Source organism: Solea senegalensis, linkage group LG8 (genome assembly GCF_019176455.1).
Source record: "Solea senegalensis isolate Sse05_10M linkage group LG8, IFAPA_SoseM_1, whole genome shotgun sequence".
NCBI lineage: Eukaryota > Metazoa > Chordata > Actinopteri > Pleuronectiformes > Soleidae > Solea > Solea senegalensis.
The window spans coordinates 26,431,627-26,455,939 of record NC_058028.1 but is presented as its reverse complement, the minus strand read 5'-3'; the positions used below and the strand labels follow the sequence as shown (position 1 = coordinate 26,455,939).

Here is a 24,313-nt window from a genome sequence, read left to right as displayed (position 1 = left end):
CAAAAATAAACAACACCGCAAATACATAAAATGTGATGATATTGTGATGAGCATGCACTTAGACAGGGACGAACCAGAGTAAAGTCATGAGGACATTTTTAGACACCAGTCTCCTCTCGTTAATGTTGTTCTCCTGCTTAAACTTTGCTGTGTCCTCCTCTCTTTATTCTTCCACTTGTCAGTTACAGAAACAGTTTGATCTCAATGGGATGCACAAAACTGGAGATGTGAGTCTAGGTGGAATTTTCAGATTTCACTTCTTTCCAGGTTATCCTGACCTGTCTTTTACCTCAGAGCCACAACACCCTACCTGCTTTAGGTGAGTCTGACAGGGAAACATACAAATCAAGAAGCTGCTGGAAAGTGAGCCAATTAGTATGAACGTTTCCTGAATATTTTGTTATTCATGTAAAATAACAATCGATAATGTGATCTTATTGAAGCATTTAGGTTTTATTATGGATGTTGAATCTAAAGTCATTATTTCCAGTATGTGCACTGTGACTGTATGATGTATTTAAATGGTAAAAGTTTTTTTTTGTGTTAGCTTTAGTGTTGTAGGATTCAGACAGGCTCAGACCATGGCCTTTGCTATTGATGAGATCAACAGAAACTCCAACCTGCTGCCTAATGTGACTCTGGGATACAGTCTGTATGATAACTGCAACCTACTAGGAACTGCATTTCGTGCAGCAATGACCTTAGTCAGTGGTAAAGAAGAGCAAGTTACTTTAGAGCAGAACTGTGTAGGAACTCCTCCAGTCCTAGGGATTGTAGGAGATGCTTCCTCGACTCGTTCTATTGCAATATCCCCAGTCTTAGGTTCGTACAGAGTGCCACTGGTAAGTTGTCAACTCACTCATTATTGTGATGTATTTTAAAATGTAATTTAATTAAGTGTGGTCAGTGAAGAATCAACCTTCACATTTTAGCCAACACCTTTTGAATACATGCTCTGTTGTGTTGCAGGTGAGTTATTTTGCCACATGTTCCTGTCTGAGTGATCGACAAAAGTTTCCATCTTTCTTTAGGACGATCCCGAGTGATGCTTTTCAGGTGAAAATAACTTTGCTGAATCAAAATGCATAAAACAAATCATCTGCAACAACAGTCCATATATAGTGCAGTCAAAATAATCACTATTTGTGTTCGGAGAAATATTGATAATAGTCAAATAATACTTTATACTACCTTGTAATTGAACACTATCATGACTCAGAGTCTCTTAAACCTGGAATGAACCATCGTTAATGTTACTGTTATAAATCTGTTTGTCCAACTATTTCATTTCCACAACTCTCTGCTACTTGTTTAGCAGGACTGCCTGTGCAATCCCTCTGCTCTGTGTCCATATAGGTGAATGCTATGATTCAGATTCTAAAACACTTTGGTTGGACTTGGACAGGTCTGCTCATCAATGATAATGATTATGGATTCCACGCTGCCCGATTGTTTCACTCTGATCTGGGTCCAGCTGGTGGAGGTTGTCTGGCTTACACAGAGATTTTGCCCCGCGTTTACGACCCTGCTGAACTAAAGAGAATAGTGGATGTAATAAGGAAATCTACAGCTCGAGTGGTGATTGTGTTTGCAAGTCAGCGTCGCATACTCAACCTCATGAAAGAGGTAGGTGATGATGTATATTCAATAAATTCAACTGTTTTCTCTCTAAATCTGACTGTTATTTTTACATGTACTTAGTGTCTGTCAAGTCCATTTAAATGATGATAAAACACCTCTGACTTTTATTTTAGAGTTAGAATGTTTATTCATCACAGTGATGCAGAAAATGCTGTGCTTTCTTTTTCCATCCAAATACAGAGTTGCAGCTTTTGGCTCATTTCTCTTATGAACAGTTTTGCTGAACTTTTTCTGTCCCTGGGTTTGAGAACACTCAAAAAGTGTTAAATACTCAGTCATCATCAAGACTTAAAAAAAAAGGACTTTTCTCGTCTTGATGACCACTCAAAACTGCTTGAGTGTTACACAAACCATTAAAATAGATTATTCAGATTTTACTCTCACAAAACAAAATTATTATGTTGAATACATCATCACTTCAGGAACTAACATCTGGAAAAATATTGAACACATTTTACCTGGTAGATATCGGTGTTTAAAGTGTGATTTCTGCCCAATGCTTGATTTTGAAAAATGCCAATAAGTGGTCTGAGAGCTGAGGAGGGGAGGAGGGAGGAACAGTGGAGAGCAGTCAAGGGGTGTGGTTCTGCATGAATTCTTACACCATGTTGCAGCTGTGTGAGGTGCTCAGTGTGAGGAGCCTCTTAATCTCTCATAATTTAGTTTTCACAGTCGCTGTCATACACAGGGTTGACTGTGGAAACTAAATTATATTTTATTGGTAATAAAAGAAGAAAAAAGGGCTCCATAGTTGGTGTAGTGGTTAGCACGCTTGCCTTTGCTGAAGAAGAACAACGGCCTTTCTGCATAGAGTTTGCACGTTACCCCTGTGTGTGCGTGGCTTTTCTCTGTTTTCTCCGGCTTCCTCCCACAGTACAAAAACATGCCATGCAATATGGGTATTAGGTAAATTTGACACGTTAGAGGGAATGGTTGTTTGTATCTATATGTGGATCCTCATGTTCAATTCAATTCAATTTATTTGTATAGTGCCAAATCATAACATACATTATCTCAAGGCACTGTACATAGACAACATCAAGAAGAGCAGAGAACCCCAACAGTTCACACAATGAGCAAGCACTAGGAATCAGTGGAGAGAAAAAATTCCCTCTTAACAGGAAGAAATCTCTGAACCAGGCTCAGAGATGTGCGAAGAATGTACAAAATGGATGGATGGTCAAAAAAATAAATATATATCAATATACTTGTTCACTTATTCACTGTCCAGGTGGTGAGGCAGAATGTGACAGGCCTGCAGTGGATTGCCAGTGAAGCCTGGATCTCATTGATTTCACTTCAGATTCCCCACCTTATGCCGTACCTGGCTGGAACCCTGGGTATTGCCATCCGTCGAGGAGAAATACCAGGACTCAGGGACTTTGTATTACAAATACGTCCTGATCTACATCACAACAACTCCCATGGAAATAGCATGGTGAGCATTACATATTTCAATCTGACATGGAACTACCAAAACATAATTAGTGTCATTATTTCAAGAAAACCTGCCTTTTCTTTTGTGTTTTTTCAGGTGAATCAGTTTTGGGAACACATATTTCAGTGTAGATTTGCACCACCTCCAGCAGGTTGGGTCGATAGTGGAGGAGAATTATGCACTGGACAGGAAGATATAGAGAATGTAGAGACTGATTTCTTGGATGTTTCAAACCTCAGGCTAGAGTATAATGTGTATAAAGCTGTGTACGCTCTGGCTTATGCTCTTGATGACATGCTGCAGTGTGAGCCAGGGAGAGGACCTTTCAGCAACAACACCTGTGCTCATTTACAAAGGCTGGAGCCATGGCAGGTGAGATATCAGTTTACACTCAACTCTTCATTTCACTTAATACTTTGCATACATTTAGGGCTCAATGAATGGTAAATGATATGTAATTATATAGCACCTTCCTTGTCTTGATGACCACTCAAAGTGCATTCACTCACTCACACATTCATACAGTGCATTTATGTGCAGCGCTTCTTCAGAATCCGAAACAGGTTTATTGCCATGTATGCATGAATCAATACAGGGAATTTGCTGAGGTGAAATATGTGCCAAAAAATATAAATTACACACTATATTAAACTAAATTAAACAGTACACTATAAAACAATATTCAATACATTATTAATACTGTACAGTCCAGTGATTAGCATTTATGTAATGCATTGGCAGGGATTGTGTATTGTGGGTATGGTAATGTAACGTATCATGTATTGTCTTTGTAGAGGGGGATTCCAAGTATGTGTGCGTGCGTGTGTGTGTGTGTGTGTGTGTATGTGTGTTGGGGGGGGCAGTGGGGAAGAAATGGTTCTTGTGGCGTGACGCTTTGGGGGAGTGGTTGGAAGAGTCCATGTCCTGGGTGAGAGGGATCAGCTATCAGCTAACAATCTTCCCCGCCCACCCCCCGGGTCCGGGAGGCATGCATGACTTGCAGGGAGGGGAGATTGCAGCCAATCACCTTCTCGGTGGAGCGGATGATGTGCTGCAGCCTGCTTATATACTTAGCAGTAGCAGCAGCGTACCAGACTGTGATGTAGGAGTTGAGGATGGACTTGATGATGGAGGTGTAGATTTGCACCATCATTTTCTTTGGCAGGTTGAATTTCCTCAGCTGCCTCAGGGAGTTCATCCTATGCTGGGCTTTTTTGGTGAGGGCACTGATGTTCAGCTCCCACTTGAGGTCCTGGGTGATGATGGTCCCCAGGAAACTGAAGGTCTCCAAAGTGTCTACTGCAGAGTCGTGGAGGGGATGGGTGGGGCTGCACTCTTCCTGAAGTCCATGATAATCTCCATTGGTTTAGCAGCGTTGAGCTCCAGGTTGTTGTTGTGACACCACACCTCTAGTTGGTCAATCTCCCACCTATAGGCAGACTCATCTCCCTTGGAGATAAGACCAATGAGGGTGGTGTTGTCTGCAAAACCTAAGAAGCTTGACAGACTGGTGACTGGAGGTGAAGCCATGGGTGTACAGGGAGAAGAGTAGAGGGGAAAGAACGCAGCCTTGAGGGGGTGGTGGCGTAGGTTCCTGGGGAATCTGTGGATGTGCTGGAGGATGTAGTGGAGGGCCAGGTTTATAGCATCATCCACAAACCTGTTGGCTGTGTTGGTAAACTGTAGGGGTCCAGGTGGGTGTCTGTGATGAATTTAATGTAGGATAGCACCAAGCGTTCCAGAGTCTTCATGACTACAGAGGTCAGGGCGATGAGTCTGTAGTCACTAAGTCCAGTAGTCCTTGTTTTTTTGGGCACGGGGATGATGGTGGAGGTCTTGAAGCCAAAGTCAAAGTATACTTTAATACATAGGGCAATTTGTTTGGTCAAAGTGCAGCACATTTAAAACACATAAACATACAAGTACGCAGACCCCCCCACACACATACACACACGCACACTCACACACACACAACAACAACTTTTTGTAATAAATTGTCACACAGTAGTAGGCTCAACATACATAAGTCTAAAACACCATTCCAAATTAAAATATCAATAAAAGAAAGAACACAGTATTGCAAGAGTGGACACAAAAATTCATTATCTTGACCTATGTCTTTCATTAAAAAGTCTAATAGCAGAGGGGACAAAGGCCACGCTAAACCTTTTGGTCCTAATTGGCCTTTGCAGCAGCCTACTGCTGCCCCAGTTGCTGCATTGAAACCTCCTATATAAGGGGTGGGAAGGGTCTCTAAGTATCTGCCCAGCTTTATTTACAATAAGATCTGACCATAGCTCTGTGACTGATGTCTGGCTACATAAAATAATTTTGCTTGCTGTCTTCACTAAATGCTGCAGTTTATCCTGGTCTTTTTTGCGCATCTTCCCAAATACACAGACAAAGCCAAAGGACAATACGCTCTGAAGGACTGTTTTGTAAAATAATTCTAAAACACAGAATTATTTACTACCTTAGTCCACCCTTAAGTAGTTGAGCTTACTATAATGTTTCTCTACTTCTTTTAAACATTAATACTCGTACACTGCTTGGACAGTCATCACCATGATCTTAATTTACTTCTCTACCGCTCTCATACAAGTCCCGTACTCTGACGTCATTACGCATACACAACGTGAGTTGCCAGACACTACATCCCTCATCTTCTAGATAATGACGTACATTACAATAACACATTATGCAAATATTAACACTGCTTAAATTATTGACAATGTACCAACCTGTAATAACATCTGTAATCTTGTGGTACTGTTTTCTTAACACTAACAAACTTAAGTATAACTTTGCTGTGACACATCTTTGTGTTCAATACACTTGCATAGAAAATATGAATTCCACTTCATTACTGTAACCAAAATAGTTTTGTTAAGGCCAGGGATGTATTCAAACTTGTCAATTTAACCAAAATATTATTACAACCACAAACTCAATTTCACAAAAACTTCTTCAGTTTACTCAAAATATAACTACAAAATGTATAAAAAAAAACTTCAATTTAGAAAACTTAAACTTCTTCCTTTTACACAAAATGTATCAAAACAATAATCTTTAGCTCTTAAAAAAAGCTTTTACTTTTCCAACTTCAGATGTATTTAGTTGTTTTGTCCATGTTACAACAACCTGAATGGCGAGGGGTGGACTACCCTGCCATTAAGACATGCACGGGGGATTATTCTGCCCCTTTTTGGCACTGTCTGTCTAAGTGACAAAATGTGTGAGATGAGTTGGCAGCCTCCTGGTTCTCTGAGGTCTACCGTTCTGTTGGGGAGCATCATCAGGCACTATTCTATCAGGTTCAGCTACACGATTCGGCTCAGCAATATCTTGTTCAGGCTCAACCCATAGCTTCACACATGACGCATCACCATTTTGCCATTCTTTTCAATGCCGACTGATTGACCTTTTCAATTTATCACTGTATAGAGGTCACGTTCATATGATGTTGACAATTTGTTTCTGCTGCCATAACAGTACTTTGTCACCCTGTTTCACCATGCTTTCTTTTGCTCTTCTGATTCTGTTTGGATGTACATGTCCCTTCTCCTTCCTCACACCATCAGTTGTACACACAGCAGCATCCTGTCCTGCAGGTTGCACCTGAGATTCTGACACTTCAGGAAGTTTGGTTCTGATCTAGCGGTTGAAAAGTAGCTCGGCCGGACTGCAACCTGTGACACAGTGCTGCGATAAGCCAAAAGAAAAACATCCAGCTCAGTGCGCCAGTCCCTTCCTTCAAAGTGTTCTATTCTGCCTTTCAACTTCACCATTTGCCTGAGGCCAGTATGGCATGAAACGGCAATGTGTTGTGCCATGTTCCTGCAGATATGTTTTGAATTCCTTTGACAGAAATGGAGTGCCATTATCCGTCACCATGCATTCTGGGAGCCTGTGTGTTGCAAATGAGTGTCTCAAACGATTTACTATGTTCACAGAGGTGGGGCTCCGAAGGATATCAACACTCACCCACCTAGAGTAATAGTCAGTCAGTACCAGCAAATGGTGTCCAGATGGGAATGGTCCACACAAGTCCATAGCGAGCACCTGCCATGGTTTCGCAGGGAGCGCTGTTCTAGTGGTAGGAACCTCCTGTGAAGTCGGACTGTTGATTTGACATGCATGATATGACCTCACTAGTTCCTCTGTTTCGCGATCAATTCCAGGCCACTTTTGTTCTCAGTCTCTGTTTTGTTTTTACTATTGCTTGATGACCTTCATGTGCTAACATCAGTGTCTGTCATCGTGCAGCCTGAGGAATCACAATTCTGGAACCTCTCAACACAAATTTCCCCACAGTGGAAAGCTCAGATTTAACTGTCTGATAAACAGGTTCACATTTACTCCAGTCACCAGTCTGGATACAGCTCCGTAAAGCAACTAGAGTGCGGTCTGCTGCTGACAATTCCTCCATTTGTTGTGGTGTGAAAGTGGCATGTGGCACTGCATGTTGAGCCACCCAGTGAACGTGGTCCTCCATTGTTCCTTTCTGCACTAGCTGGTTGACTATTAGGCGTGACAGCGAATCAGCTGCATTCTGTGGGCCTGGCATATACACAACCTTAAAGCGATAGGGCTGCAGCCACAAAGCCCATCTTTCAATCCTGGCTGGCGGTTTGGACTTCGGAGAATAGATCATTTCCAGAGGTTTATGGTCAGTGACCAACACAAAGTCCTTCCCATAGAGAAATGCGTGAAATTTCTCACATGCCCACACAATAGCGAGGGCTTCTCTTTCAGTTTGGGAATAACGACGCTCTACATCAGACAAGGCTCGGCTAGCATAGTAGACAGGCTTGTGTGTTCCATCAATTTGTTTCTGGCTCAGTATCGCTCCTAATCCCACTGGACTAGCATCCACAACCACATGTGTCTCTGCATCTTGTTTGAAATATGCCATCACATGAGAACTGGCCAGCTGTCTCTTCAACTCCACAAATGCCGTTTCCTGCACTGATCCCCATGTCCATTTACAGGACTGCCTTCTGAGCCTCCTAAGTGGTTCAGATATTGTGGCTAGATTAGAGATGAACCTGGCTCAATAGTTCAGAAGTCCAAAAAAACTCCTCAACTCAGCAGCATTTGTTGGCCGATGTGTATTCTCCACTGCCTCGATCTTAGACTGAGCTGCTCCTATTCCGTTTTTGGATAACACATGTCCCATGAATTCCAGTTGTGACATTCGGAATTGGCACTTTGTCCTGTTGACTGTCAGATGCCTCTCTTGCAACCGTTACATGACTTGGTGCAGCCTCTCATCATGTTGCTGTATGGTTTCTCCTGATACAATGATGTCATCTGATATGTTGTGCACTCCAAGAACGGCTTGTAGTACTTGTCCAATGATGTGTTGATATATCTCAGGTGCAGATGAGATACCAAACATCAGTCTCTTATAACGCCATAGCCCCATGTGTATTACAAAAGTGGTGAGCAACCTGGACTCTGGCTCCAGCTCTATTTGATGGTATCCCCACTTCAGATCGATTTTTGAGAATACTGTGGCTCCTGTCATGTCCTCCAGTATTTCATCGATGACGGGGTGCCTTTCTTGCACTATGGCTTCATTTGCTCTGCGCATGTCCACACACAGTCTAGCTCTTTCTTACCATGCACCACAACCAGAGGTGAGACCCATGGTGTTGGTTCCTTTACTCTCTCCATGACATCAGCTTCCTCAAGTTGTTTCAGTTTCTCCTCCACTTGTTTTCTCACACTGAAAGGTATCCTGTGAACAGGTTGTGCAACTGGCCGTACACTGTCATCCACATGCAGCTTCAGTTGAAAGTCTTTCAGTTTTCCTAAGCCCTGAAAACAGTCTTTATATTTGTCCACTATCTCAGCTGTGAAAGCTGTTCTGTCTTGTGGCTGGACTGTGTTCACATGTTCAATAGGGTCGATGTATAGAAGTCCCAATTTCACAGCAGTGTGTCTGCCGAACACACATATTTGTGTCTCTTCAATCACTTGAATTGTTGCTGATCAGCACAGTGCTTCAGGGTGGATGGTGACACAGAGTCTGGTCCAGAAGCTTTGTGGGGGTTCTGCCTCCTGAAGAGTCTGTTGACATCACTCTCCAGGATGGTGAGGGTCTGTGTGGTGTTGGGGGTTGCTGGGGGGAAGTGAAGGTGATAACTGGAGACTGTTGGGAGGTGTCGAGGGGGAAGGTGTGAGGACTGTCTTATTGTCGTTCAAATCTGCAGTAGAACTCTCTCAGGTTGTTTGGCGAGTTGGAGGTTTTCAGAGGAGTGGGGGGGTTTAGGCTTGTAGTTGGTGATTTGTCTGAGCCCCTTCCAGACAGATGTGGAGTCATTGGCTGAGAACTGCTGTTGAAGTTTCTCAGAGTACAGTCATTTAGCTTCCCTCACCGCTTTCCTAAAGCTGTACTTCGACTCCACATACCTAACTCTGTCACCATTCCTGAAGGCCTCCTCCTTCTCCTTCTTCAGCCATCTGAGTTTTGTAGAGAACCAGGGTCTGTCGTTGATGTAGCTCTGCGTGATGGTATGCAGTAGTCCTCACAGAAGCTGATGTATGAGGGGGTGGAGTGGCTCACTGTTAAGACCGGTACCCTGTGTGCAAAAGACATCATGGTCACAAGTTCAAGTCCACCCCTCGCTGATTGTACTCAATTCCCTTGTAAGTCGCTTTGGATAAAAGCGTCTGCTAAATGACATGTAATGTAATGTAATGAGGCCACAGTGTCTGTGCACTCATCCATGATGTTGGTGGCAGACCTGAATACATCCCAGTCAGTAAACATGCCTGAAGCACCTCCACACTCTCAGGAGTCCACTGCTTCGATGTCCTCTCAACAGGTTGAGAAAGTTTTCTGCCTGTATGCAGGAATCAGGTGCACCATAATCCGAGTATCTGAGTATCCCAGTGCAGCACGGGGTTGCGCATTTAACCAATTGTCTGGATTTGGGGATTTGGGTGTGAGGTTCACCTTGAAGTCACCAAGGACAATAACTAAGTCCGGTTATGTCCACTCCATGCCCCGCGCTGTGTGTCATGCACGCTCGCATGACGGATGGGACGTTAACACCGACCAGAATGAATAAAGCAAACAGATCTTAAGTGCATATTCACCCACCCTAATTATTAAATTACGACTAAAACTTATACTTATATATTTTAGCTTATACCTTTTGTAACATGGATGAACGTGGATACTAGTAAATTGATCATGTGAGAAAAGAACAAGATCTGGTGGTCAGTAGCACTGACTGCATCTGACTCAGTTACTGAGCTTAAACACAGCTGAATGGGTTGGGATTCAGTTCAGTACTCTTAGCTTTTGTCAGTGCTGTCGCTAAATACACCAAAACCCTCTGTTAAAAGTAGAGATTTTAGAAATTTCCTTCCTAATGTTGGAGTTTAACACACATTTTTTGGAATTTTAAGTCTTTTGAACTGATCTACAGTTTGGCATTGTTCTTGGATTTTCTGAGGCAGATTTTCAGACACTTTAATCTACTGAATCACACATTCAGTGCACTGGTACTCTGATTAATGCACAATATGAATCATTGGATGTATCAGTACATGTACACTTTCCTCACAATGACAAGAACTGAGACATCTCAGTCTGCTGTTTTTGTCGTATTGTAGGTTTCAATATGCAGCAAACTATGAAAGGTTGTGAGATCAGAATGCAGCACATAATTCAATCTTCAAAATTTGACCTTTATTTATGTGTTTGTTGCTCTGGTGGAAATGTTGTTCATTTGCCGTCAGGTCGGGATCATCAAAAGTGTCCTTTCTCCTCCTCCTCTCATCACAGTGGCAGCTGAGCTGCAGTATTGCTGTGTCTCTACACTGTCCTCTCATTATGGGCCAGCCCAAAGTTTTAGTTTGTGCTTACTGGGAAAGTCTTGTAACAAAACAGAGAACTTCTGTTTCTAATTCTGATTATTCTATCTTTCTATACATCTGATACTATTATCCAAAGCTTATACATTACTTGGAAAAAGTCAACTTCACCACAACATTTGGTGATCAAGTGTCATTTGATGAAAATGGTGATGCCTTACCTGTATATGACATCATAAATTGGGTGTGGCTCCCTGATGGAACATCTAAAGTTCAGAGAGTGGGTGAGTTTAAGAGGTCAGCCTTCAAAGGTGAAAAACTCACACTGGATGAAGACAAAATCTTCTGGAACTTTGAATCCAAACAGGTAACTTCTTACTTTCTTAGACAACCATGGATTTGTCTTAATCATTATAGATTAATCTAAGAGATACTGATTTTTCTCCACACAGCCTCCTCGGTCAGTGTGCAGTGAGAGTTGTCCTCCAGGTACCCGCATGGCCAGAAAGAAGGGGGAACCTGAGTGTTGTTTTGACTGTGTCCCTTGTTCTGAGGGAAAGATCAGCAATACAACTGGTGAGTGTAAAGTTTTAAACACCACAGTTCAGAGATGTTGTATAAACATGTATCTCATCACTTTCCCTCTTTTCTCAGACTCCATGGAGTGCACCAGTTGTCCAGAAGATTTCTGGTCCAGCCCCCAGCGTGACCACTGTGTTCCTAAGAAAACGGTGTTCCTCTCCTACCATGAGCCTCTGGGTATCTGCTTGACAAGCACCTCACTGTTGGGCACATGTATCTGCGTTGTTGTTCTGGGCATCTTCATCCATCATCACAGCACACCTATAGTTCGTGCCAACAATTCAGAACTCAGTTTCCTTCTCTTGGTGTCACTTAAGTTCTGTTTCCTCTGCTCTTTGCTCTTCATTGGACGACCCAGATTATGGACTTGCCAACTAAGACATGCAGCATTTGGCATCAGCTTTGTGCTTTGTGTCTCATGTATCCTGGTGAAAACCGTGGTGGTTCTTGCTGTGTTCAAGGCCTCCAAACCAGGAGGTGAGTCCAGTCTCAAGTGGTTTGGTGCTGTGCAGCAGAGAGGGACAGTTCTGGTTCTGACTTCTGTTCAAGCAGCAATCTGCACTGTCTGGCTTGTCTCTGCTTCACCAGTGCCTCATAAAAACACCCAGTATCACAGTGACAAGATAGTTTATGAGTGTGCAGTTGGGTCCACAGTTGGGTTTGCAGTTTTACTTGGTTATATTGGTTTACTGGCTGTCCTCAGTTGTTTGTTAGCTTTTCTAGCAAGGAATCTTCCAGACAGTTTCAATGAGGCCAAACTCATTACTTTCAGCATGTTGATCTTCTGTGCAGTGTGGGTGGCCTTTGTCCCTGCGTACATCAGCTCACCAGGCAACTATGCAGATGCAGTGGAGGTATTTGCCATCCTAGCTTCCAGTTTTGGCCTCTTGGTGGCGCTGTTTGGACCCAAATGTTACATAATCCTGTTGAGACCAGAAAGAAACACAAAGAAAGCCATCATGGGTCGAGGCACTGACACTTAAAACCAGCAAAATGAAAATGTTGTTTTCATATAATAATAATTCAGGTGTAGAATCTGTTAATTATGATAATGTTATGTGAAAAGTATGAACCTAAATATCCACAATAATTTTTAGTGATGTACAGTTTGTAGTGAGCAGAGAGCGATACACTTAACACATGTACAGATATTTTAGGCTCAACATAACGTGTATTTTCAATCTATGACAAAGTACAAAAGAGAGTCCACAATTTTTAATCTTAATATGAATTCTATTAACCCTAAAGCTTTTCTATTGTGTGTGCAGTAATGATACATACAGGTGCGGTGGGTGAAGACAACTATTGTCCTTGGTTTGAATGCTGATAGAGATTATTGTGCCAATGCCTCAATAAAGTAATTGTTCTTATTTATCAATGTTCTGGCTTTTCTTCAATGGCAATTACATGTCATGTCACAACTGAAATAGGTAATTTATTGTCTTAAATTTGTGCATATGATCTCTGTGAATGTTCTGAGTCATGTAGCTTAATGAAAGTATCAGTGATAATGATAGTACTCATTGAAAGTACTCAGATATAATGTGCTGTGCCTTCTATCAAGTTCAGTTTTAAATCAGGTTTATCTGTGACAGTTGTGGACGTTGTCTCCAGACCAAGATATTTTGAACTTTTTTCTCTGAGGGTTCAGTTATGAACGAGATTGTGATTGTCAAGGAGATAAACTAACAAGAAGCTGCTTGGAAGCAGAATACAGATGTCAGAAACCAATGAAAGGGGTCTGTTGTAACATTCTTGTTGATGAGTAATGACAGAGATGGGGGGGTGGCCTTCTTTCATAGAAAAAAGAAATAACCACAGCCATCCATTTGTCTTTAAACCTCTGATTAGAAAATGACCTTTATGAATTTGGAAAACTGCTTTTAGTGTCTGTACAGCTCATGGAAACTCCTTCAGTGTGATCTAAATATTAAATCCTTTTGGATTTAAAATTTACCAATACCATCGACTAAAAGCATTGACAGATTAACTGTTATCTTTGTGCGATCATGTCTTTGGGCTTTACCTTACACCAGCCGCAAATCCTCAAAAAAACAGTTTTGTGCCAGGCACAGCTGCACCTGGCCTTTACATGCCACCACCGAGTCATAGGTCTTGATGAGCACTCCCTGTACTCAAAAAGACATTAGTGTCCTCAACAGGTAGAGTCTGCTCTAACCCACCCCCTAAAGAACTGCAGCATTGTCAGTCCAGCCCAAACTCAGTCTGATATTGTTTGTATTGTTTTGATTGAGAGACCCCTATTGGCAGAAACATATTTCTGCTTCTTCTTCTGCACTGATGGGTGGTGTGCAAAAATTAACAACACTGCAAATACATAAAATGTGATGATATTGTGATTAGCCTGCACTTAGACAGGGACGAACCAGAGTAAAGTCATGAGGACATTTTTAGACACCAGTCTCCTCTCGTTAATGTTGTTCTCCTGCTTAAACTTTGCTGTGTCCTCCTCTCTTTATTCTTCCTCTTGTCAGTTACAGAAACAGTTTTATCTAAATGGGATGAACAAACCTGGAGATGTGATTCTTGGTGGAATTTTCAGACTTCACTTCTTCCCAACTTATCCTTACCTGTCTTTTACCTCAGAGCCACAACAGCCTACCTGCTATAGGTGAGTCTGACAGGGAAACATACAAATTAAGGAGCTGCTGGAAAGTAAGCCAATTAGTATGAACATTTCCTGAATATTTTTTTATTCATGTAAAATAACAATCGATACTATGATCTTATTGAAGCATTTAAGTTTTATTTTATATATTATATTATTTCCAGTATCTGATGTTATGACAGGTGTAGCATTGCACAGAGACTGTATGATGTATTTCAATGGTAAAACTTGTTTTTTTGTGTTAGCTTTAGTGTTGTAGGATTCAGGCTGGCTCAGACCATGGCCTTTGCTATTGATGAGATCAACAGAAACTTCAACCTGCTGCCTAATGTGACTCTGGGATACAGTCTGTATGATAATTGCGTCCAACTAGGAATTGCATTTCGTGCAGCACTGACCTTAGTCAGTGGTCAAGAAGAGCAAGCTACATTAGAGGAGAACTGTGTAGGAACTCCTCCAGTCCTAGGGATTGTGGGTGATTCTTCTTCTACACGTACTATTGCCATATCCACAGTCTTAAGTTCGTACAGAGTGCCTCTGGTAAAAAAAAAATATTATTATTACAATAATTTAATAATATAATGTGATAATATTATTATATTATCACATTATTGTGATGTATTTTAAAATGTAATTTATGTAATTAATGGAAACTGGATGTTATGAAGGTGTGGTCATTGAAGAATCAACCTTCAAATTTTGAAAAACAAAAACCCTAAACCTTTCTTCTTGAATACATGCTCTGTTGTTTTGCAGGTGAGTTATTTTGCCACATGTTCCTGTCTGAGTGATCGACAAAAGTTTCCATCTTTCTTTAGGACGATCCCGAGTGATGCTTTTCAGGTGAAAATAACTTTGCTGAATTAAAATGCATAAAACAAATCATGTGCAACAACAGTCCATATATACTGCAGTGAAAAATAATCACTATTTGTGATTTGATAAATGTTGATAATAGTCAAATGATACTTGATACTGCCTTGTACTTGAACAATATAATGACCCAGAGTCTCTTAAACCTGGAGTGAACCATCGTTAATGTTACTGTTATAAATCTGTTTGTCCTACTATTTCATGTCCACAAATCTCTGCTGCTTGTTTAGCAGGATTTCTAGTCAAGTGCACTAATCCCTCTGCTCTGTGTCCACATAGGTGAATGCTATGATTCAGATTCTAAAACACTTTGGTTGGACTTGGGCAGGTCTGCTCATCAGTGATAATGATTATGGATTCCACGCTGCCCGATCCTTTCACTCTGATCTGGGTCCAGCTGGTGGAGGTTGTCTGGCTTACACTGAGATTTTGCCCCGGGCTTATGACCCTGCTGAACTAAGGAGAATAGTGGATGTGATGAGGAAATCTACAGCTCGAGTGGTGATTGCGTTTGCAAGTCAGAGTCGCATGCTCAACCTCATGAAAGAGGTAGGTGTTGACGTATATTCAATAAATTCAACTGTTTTCTCTGTAAATCTGACTATTTTTACATTTACTTAGTTTCTGTCAAATAGATTTAAATGATGATGTAACACCTCTGACATGTTAAAGGTTGTACCAGGAGTATTTTACAGTTAGAATGTTTATGCATCACTCTGCTCCTGTTACTGTCTAACACACATGCTGAAAATGCTGTGCTTTACTTTTCCATCCAAATGCAGAGTTGCAGCTTTTGGTTCATTTCTCTGGATTTGGTCATAGGATTATGGGTAGTTTTGGTGAACTCATCATGTCCCTGGGGCTGAGAACACATAAAGTGTTAAACACTCAAAATCATCATCAAGACTGGTAAAAGATACAGGACTTTTCTCGTCTTGATGTCCACTCAAAACTGCTTGAGTGTTACACAAAGCCATTAAAATAAATTATTCAGATTTTACTTTCACAAAACAAAATGATTACGTTGAATTAAGCATCACTTCAGGAACTAACATGTTAAAAACACATTTTACATATTTACATATTTAAAGCATGATTTCTGCCCAATGCTTAATTTTGAAAAATGCCAATAAGTTGTCTGACAGCTGAGGAGGGGAGGAGGGAGGAACAGGCATGGGGTGTAGTTCAACTGTGTGAGGTGCTCGGTGTGAGGTGCTTCTCAGTCACTCACACCAAGCTTCAACAGGTGGACAGAGATATGTGACAAACTGACAGCTCTGCTGTTTATAAAAGGGGAAGGAGTCTGGCACAATGAGCTAAGCACTGGTTGGACAAGATGGTCAAGAAGGAGTACCAGTGACAAAAGCATGGACTAAGACAACCACTAAGACGGTAGATGGTATTTGACCAGAGAAGCAATTGATGAGATACAGTGTATCTACTGCTTCTCTCATCAAATAACATCTGGATCAGCAAATAGCATTCTTAGATACACATATACACTGATTTACACCAGGGACAATGGTTTGGAGGTTTAGATACATTTAAAAAATGACCCACCATATGGTTGGTTTGTCTGGATTGAATTGTTTGGCAAAATTGCTTTTCAAAAGAACCTGACTTGAAACAAAATATGGTGGACATCCAATTCAATTCAATTCAATTTTATTTGTATAAAGCCAAATCATAACATACATTATCTCAATGCACTGTACATAGACAACATCAAGGAGAGCAGAGAACCCCAACAGTGCAGTCATCTGCCTTGACCAGTTGGGCTGAAAGGAAAATGGGGGACAGAGGAGAGGTGGGGGAGAGAAAGGACAAGAGGGAGAGAGAGACCAGGAGCAGATACACAACAACTGTATCAAGTTACAAGTTTATACAGTCAATGATTACATGTTTATAGCAATATAAATTACAGCATTATAATATATTATATTATAATATATTAGTGTAGTATAATATATTAGTGCTATAATTTATTAATTTATATAAGCAGCAGCAGAGAGTGTTGATAAAAATTATACTGATATCGACTTTTAATTATAGCACAATAATAATGGTGATATGGATATGCTATGGATAGCCTTGAAAACTAGATCTTGATCCTGCAACCTGCAAGATGAGAATACAGAGAGAGAGAGAGGGAAGGAAGGAAAGACACAAACTAGGGAGAGAAAGAGACAAGGTTAATGACATAAAAAGTCATATTCATACCCTGAGTGTGAGAGAGTGAATGTGCATGTACCACAGGAAAATCCCCCAGCAGTCTATAGCAGCAGAACTAAGAGATGGTCCAGGTTTCCCTGAACCAGCTCTAACTATAAGCTTTATCAAAAAGGAAAGTTTTCAGTCTAACTTTAAATACAGAGAGAGACTCCGCCTCCCAATCTGTCATTGGAAGCTGGTTCCACAGGAGAGGAGCCTGGTAACTGAAGGCTCTGCCTCCCATTCTACTCTTACAGACTCTGGGAATCACAAGTAAACCTGTATTTTGTGAACTAAGTGGTCTATTAGGGTGATAAGGTAAGACTAGGTCTTTCAGGTATGAAGGGGCCTGACCATTAAGTGCTTTGTACGTGAGGAGGAGGATTTTAAATTGAATTCTAAACTGTACAGGAGCCAGTGTAGAGAAGCTAACACTGGAGTTATATGGTCTCTCTTTCTAGTTCCTGTCAGAACTCTTGCTGCAGCATTTTGAATGAACTGAAGGGTTCTAACAGACTTGTTGTAACATCCTGATAATAAGGAGTTACAGTAATCTAATCTAGATGTAACAAAAGCATGAACTAGTTTTTCAGTGTCCTGCCAGGACAGTGATCATCTACCGCTATATCCTCCATCAGCAGGGGGTGCTGTGCCAATCTCAGCTACATCGGGCGATAGGCGGGGTACACCCTGGACAGTTAGCCAGTCCATCACACACAGATAGAGACACACTCTCACTCCTATGGTCAATTTAGAGTGTCCAATTTACCTAATCCCCACATTGCATATTTTTGGACTGTGGGAGGAAGCTGGAGAACCCAGAGAGAACCCACGCACACACGGGCCCGGTTGTTCCAACCGGGGCTTGAACCTTGCTGCTAAGACTATCACAGTCAACATCTACATGGATGTTGAAATCCCCTATAATTATGATTTTATCTGTCTTAAGCACTAACTGAGATAAGAACTCAGAGAACTCTGATAGGAACTCTGAATAAGGTGCAGGTGGACAATAAACTGTGACTATTATAATTGGTTTCTGTGATTTCCAACTAGGATGAGATAGATTAAGAAGAATTAAGGCTTTCAAACAATGAATATCCTGGTTTGGGCTTGGGATTGATTAATAATCTAGTATTAAAAATGGCTGCTACTCCTCCTCCTCAGCCTGAGCTTCTAGGAATATGGGTATTAGCATGAGTGGGTGGAGTTGACTCATTTAGACTAATGTAATCTTCTTCATGTAACCAAGTTTCAGTTACACAGAATAAATCAATACAATTGTCAGAAATAAGATCATTTATTAAAACAGATTTTGTATTTAATAGTCCACATTTAAAAGTGGTATAATTTTACTATTTTATTGTCGGTATTAATCTTTATTAAGTTAGGATGTCTAACTCCTCTTCTGTTTGTTATTGATTTATTTACTTTAGTTTTTACTTTAGTAGGTCGAGGGACAGACTCTATGGGGAAAAGAAGCACAGAGAAGCATGAAAGACTGCAACTCTGTCCTGCTCTCAGCTCTGGATTGTTATGGGTTTCTAATAAAATGTTCGAAGCTGCTAGAGCTGCTCCATCAAAAGTGGGATGGACGCCGTCTCTCCTCATGAGAACAGGTTTCCCCCAGAAGGTTTGCCAGTTATCTAAAAAAACAATGTTCTCCATTCACCTCCATACCATAAGTCAGTCCTCATGACTCAAACTGATAAGCAATAGTCATTTGCCATTTCTGTGCATTTAGAGTAGAGTTTTATGTCTTTTGATGGGTGACAGTAGCTCAGGGGTAGAGCGAGCCATCTTTCAACTCAAAGGCAGTAGGTGTGAGTGAATGGGTGAATGGCAAAACTATAGTGTACAGTAGCTTTGAGTAGATTAGAAAAGTGCTCTATAAATACAAAATATTTATAATACAAACACTTAGATCAACTTCTGCTTAAGAGGTCAGCCATTTTATCTGCAGTCAGGTCCTTCTCTTTTGTTATGGTGCATACCTGTGTATGACGTCGACTGTGGAAAGTAAATTATACTTTATTGGTTAAAATAAAGAACTATCGATATACTTGTTCACATATTAAATGTACAGGTGGTGAGAAAGAATGTGACAGGCCTGCAGTGGATTGCCAGTGAAGGCTGGTCATCAGCTGATGTGCTCCAGACTCCTCACCTCTTGCCATACCTGGGTGGAACACTGGGCATCGCCATTCGTCGAGGAAAAATACCAGGTCTCAGGGACTTCCTGTTACAAATACGTCCTGACCTACATCACAACAACACCCATGGAAATAGCATGGTGAGATAAATATTTCAATCTGACATGCAACTACCACAAAATAAATAGTGACATTATTCCAAGAAAACATTTTTATTTTGTTTTTTTTCAGGTGAATCAGTTTTGGGAACACACATTTCAGTGTAGATTTGCACCACCTCCAGCAGGTTGGGTGGAAGCTGGAGGAGAATTATGCACTGGACAGGAAGTTATAGAGAATGTGGAGACTGAGTTCTTGGATGTTTCAAACCTCAGACCTGAGTATAATGTGTATAAGGCTGTGTACGCTCTGGCATATGCTCTTGATGACATGCTGCAGTGTGAGCCAGGGAGAGGACCTTTCAGCAACAACACCTGTGCTCATTTACAAAGACTGGAGCCATGGCAGGTGAGATATCAGTTTACACTCAACTGTTCATTGCACTTAATCTTTTGCATGCATTCAGGGCTCAATGAATGGTAAATGGTATGTAATCATATAGTACTTTTCTAGTCTTGATGACCACTCAAAGGCTTTGGTTGTTAGGGGGTGAGCCTGGGCTGGGTCTAGGGCAGGGATATTCAACTAAAATTCTCTTCGGTCCACTTATAGAACGTTTCCTCAAGCAAAGGTCCGGAACATCATAATGTCTAACTTGCGTTATTATTTTGTAGTGGGATATATACTGAAGTAGACTAGTATTCTGCATGTAATCAACAACTGACTATCAGATCAAATATAGAAAGAACAATTAAAAATATTTATTGTCACTTTTATACAATTATATAGATATGTAACACTGAACATATGTATTATTTTCTTCTCTCTTAAAAGGAAAGGCTGCATATAAAAATAAATTGGTGGAAATACATATAATAATAATCTTAAAATAACTCATAGTGGCGTTTCACGTTGCCACTTATATAAGTGCCATGGTCTCTGAGCATATGAGACAGACTGGTTTTGTGCTTCCAGGGGGAAGAATGAACATGAATGAGTCTTTCCATTCTGGGTTGAAAGCTCTATTTTCGCTATCCACGTTTCTCTTCTTTGAGAGCACCATGTTAATTATTTTTGTCTCACTCTCGCTCACTCGTCTCTGTCTTCTCTCGCTGTAACTCTCTTTTCTCTCCATCTTCTCTCGCTATAACGCTCTTTTCTCTCTGTCTTCTCTCGCTGTATTGCTCTTTTCTCTGTCTTCTCTCGCTGTATCGCTCTTTTCTCTGTCTTCTCTCGCTGTAATGCAGTTTTCTCTGCATCTTCTCTCGCTGTAACGCTCTTTTCTCTCCGTCTGCTCTCGCTGTAACGCTCACTGATGCCCTGTCAGATTTGATTGGCTGTCAGTGGCATCACATGGGATGGTTTAACTCAAATGCAATTAGTCAGTGGATTTCCTGATTTGCTCAACCAGTACCGTAAAGTCTAGAGAAGCTGCGCCACAGGGACATGCCCGTCTCCTGTTCCCCCCCACGGGTTTCAGTCTGTCACTGAAGGAGCTGCCCAGTGCACTGATGGTGTCCTGCAGGGTGTGGGACAGATTATCCAACATGAAGGTGTCCAACACAGCTTGGCTGACTTGTGGAGAAGCTGGCAAATGCTGGCGAGCCCAACGACATGCAGCTTCAGCAGGTGTTGAGGCAAAATCTTGAAAATGGAAAGAGTTGAGTGAGGCCATGGAGCAAGACTATAGGTCATCTCTGAAGTAAACCAACTGATAACTGTTGTTGAACTTGACTGGGGAAATAGTTGTGCAGAAACCTCAATCCAACCAACATATGTTATCTCAGGGATTTAAATCAAACAAGTTAAACAACTTCGTAGTGGCCGACCCTCAGGGGAGGATGAGATACAATATGACTTCTTCCCAGATATTCTGGCCTGGTTGACATGCCTTTGCAACATTATGTGGACATTGGAGGAACGTACATCTGGAGTGGCAGACTGAGGTGGTGGTCCCCATTTTTAAGAAATGGGACCATGGTATCAAAGTACTCAGCCTCTATATAAAGGTCTTTATCAGGATGCTGGAGAGAAGACTTAGAGTGATAAGCGAACCTCAGATTCAAGAAGCAAGAATACAAGCAGGGACATGGGAGTTTGCCAAACCAATCTACGTGGTGTGTGGAAAAAGCTTACGAATGTGTCCCTCCAGGTGTCCTGTAGGAGGTATTTTGGATGTATGATGTGGATAGCTTATTGCAGAGTCCCATCTCTGAATTGTTGGTGTAAAAGCTTGTGAACAATGCGTCCAGGGTTGTATTTATGCCTGTACTTACAAGTGTTCAGGTGTTAACTGATTGCAATCTGATCACAAAACGCATTTTAATGAGTTTAGAAACAGTGGACGGACATTATTGGTGAACCTGCAATATCCTCACATCTTCAACTTCCTGATTCCTTTCCCTTCATCTTACTCTAGAGAGTCACTTGAAATTTATAAGAGCCTGGAGGAAATCTCTAGAGTCTAGCACCTAAAGAAAGTTTTGTTGTTGCTGGACAGGAACATGTTGTGTTAGCATACCATTAGCATTAGCAACAGACAGTGTAATCTAAATTGCTGTGTTAATGTTGCTATGCAAAATTGTATGTTAGTTAAACTGAGTCCATTACATATCAAGCGTTTACCACAAAATCCATCTTTTGTGTTTGTTTCCATTGCTCTGTCTTCTGCTCAATGACCGCACGTTTCATAGTAGGGATTCACCACCACCTTCTCTCTGGATCTGTGGGGATCCAGTGAAATGCTGTCCCGTTAGCCTGAAAACAGCCAGCGAATAGTTGACATATTGCCTGATTTATGTGCTGTCTCTTGTAAATCAATGGCTTAGCCACGTTCTTTCCTGCCAGTGGGCGTGCCAGAGGCTTTACCTTGGTTGAGTGAAGTCACCTGTCAGAGCTCTATGAGAACCCAAAGTGCATTTGAGAACAATTCCTACATTTTGTATCATCATAAGTAAATACACTCTTGGATCATTTAATGGCCTTTTAATGATTCTTGACAAGTCATAGTTTAGTATGTCGTCCAAAATGTGACAAAAAAGTCATAATTTAGAATGTCGACCAAATTTTGACTAAAAAGTCATAATTTATACATCTGATTCATTTATCCAAAGCTAATGCATTACTTGGAAAAAGTCAACTTCACCACTTATGGTGATCGAGTGTCATTTGATGAAAAAGGTGATGCCTTACCGGTATATGACATCATGAACTGGGTGTGGCTCCCTGATGGAAGAACTAAAGTTCAGAGAGTGGGTGAGGTTAAGAGGTCAGCCTTCAAAGGTGAAGAAATCACACTGGATGAAGACAAAATCTTCTGGAACTTTGAATCCAGACAGGTAACGTCTTACTTTCTTAGACAACCATGATTTTGTCTTATTCATTATATATAAATCTAACAGATACTGATATTTCTCCACACAGCCTCCTCGGTCAGTGTGCAGTGAGAGTTGTCCTCCAGGTACCCGCATGGCCAGAAAGAAGGGGGAACCTGAGTGTTGTTTTGACTGTGTCCCTTGTTCTGAGGGAAAGATCAGCAATACAACTGGTGAGTGTAAAGTTTTAAACACCACAGTTTAGAGATGTTGTATAAACATGTTTCTCATCACTTTCCCTCTTTTCTCAGACTCCATGGAGTGCACCAGTTGTCCAGAAGATTTCTGGTCCAGCCCCCAGCGTGACCACTGTGCTCCTAAGATAACGGTGTTCCTCTCCTACCATGAGCCTCTGGGCATCTGCTTGACAAGCACCTCACTGTTGGGCACATGTATCTGTGTTGTTGTTCTGGGCATCTTCATCCATCATCACAGCACACCTATAGTTCGTGCCAACAATTCAGAACTCAGTTTTCTTCTCTTGGTATCACTCAAGTTCTGTTTCCTCTGCTCGTTGCTCTTCATTGGACGACCCAGATTATGGACTTGCCAACTAAGACATGCAGCATTTGGCATCAGCTTTGTGCTTTGTGTCTCATGTATCCTGGTGAAAACCATGGTGGTTCTGGCTGTGTTCAGGGCCTCCAAACCAGGAGGTGAGTCCAGTCTCAAGTGGTTTGGTGCTGTGCAGCAGAGAGGGACAGTTCTGGTTCTGACTACTATTCAAGCAGTAATCTGCACTGTCTGGCTTGTCTCTGCTTCACCAGTGCCTCATAAAAACACCCAGTATCACAGTGATAAGATAGTTTATGAGTGTGCAGTTGGGTCCACAGTTGGTTTTGCAGTTTTACTTGGTTATATTGGTTTACTGGCTGTCCTCAGTTGTTTGTTAGCTTTCCTAGCAAGGAATCTTCCAGACAGTTTCAATGAGGCCAAACTCATTACTTTCAGCATGTTGATCTTCTGTGCAGTGTGGGTGGCCTTTGTCCCTGCTTACATCAGCTCACCAGGCAATTATGCAGATGCAGTTGAGGTATTTGCCATCCTGGCCTCCAGTTTTGGCCTCTTGGTGGCACTGTTTGGACCCAAATGTTACATAATCCTGTTGAGACCAGAAAGAAACACAAAGAAAGCCATCATGGGTCGAGGCACTGACACTTAAAAACAGCAAAATACAGAAATAATTGTTTTCATAATACAATAATTCAGGTCTAGAATCTGTTAATTATTATATTAATATTACGTGGAAAAGTGTGAGCGTAAATATCCACAGTAATTTATAGTGATGTACAGTATGTAGTGAACAGAGAGAGATACTTTTAACACATTTAATGTAGAGTAAAGAAAATCATAATGGGCAGATATTTTAGGCTCGACTCAACATGTATTTTCAATCTATGACAAAGTACAAAAGAGAGTCCACAATTTTTAATCTTAATATGAATTCTATTAATCCTAAACTTTTTCCATTGTGTGTGTGATA

General features: G+C 41.2%; 2 protein-coding genes across 2 annotated transcripts; both read left to right on the top strand.

The window, feature by feature from the left end:
• Positions 1–563: 563 nt before the first annotated feature.
• Positions 564–12,869, top strand: LOC122773601 (vomeronasal type-2 receptor 26-like; the record flags this gene model as incomplete). Its single annotated transcript, XM_044032380.1, has 5 exons — positions 564–842; positions 970–1,056; positions 1,357–1,626; positions 11,377–11,485; positions 11,564–12,869. Coding segments are annotated over 5 exons (1,656 nt in total), but the record flags the coding sequence as incomplete, so codon positions are not given.
• Positions 12,870–13,823: 954 nt separating this feature from the next.
• LOC122773600 (extracellular calcium-sensing receptor-like) lies at positions 13,824–23,992 on the top strand. The gene is made up of 9 exons (XM_044032379.1): positions 13,824–14,123; positions 14,366–14,660; positions 14,877–14,963; positions 15,273–15,542; positions 19,291–19,497; positions 19,589–19,864; positions 22,570–22,794; positions 22,880–23,003; positions 23,082–23,992. The coding sequence occupies exons 1-9, from the start codon at positions 13,891–13,893 to the stop codon at positions 23,990–23,992; spliced, it is 2,628 nt and encodes an 875-aa protein (XP_043888314.1). The 5' UTR covers positions 13,824–13,890.
• Positions 23,993–24,313: the final 321 nt, after the last annotated feature.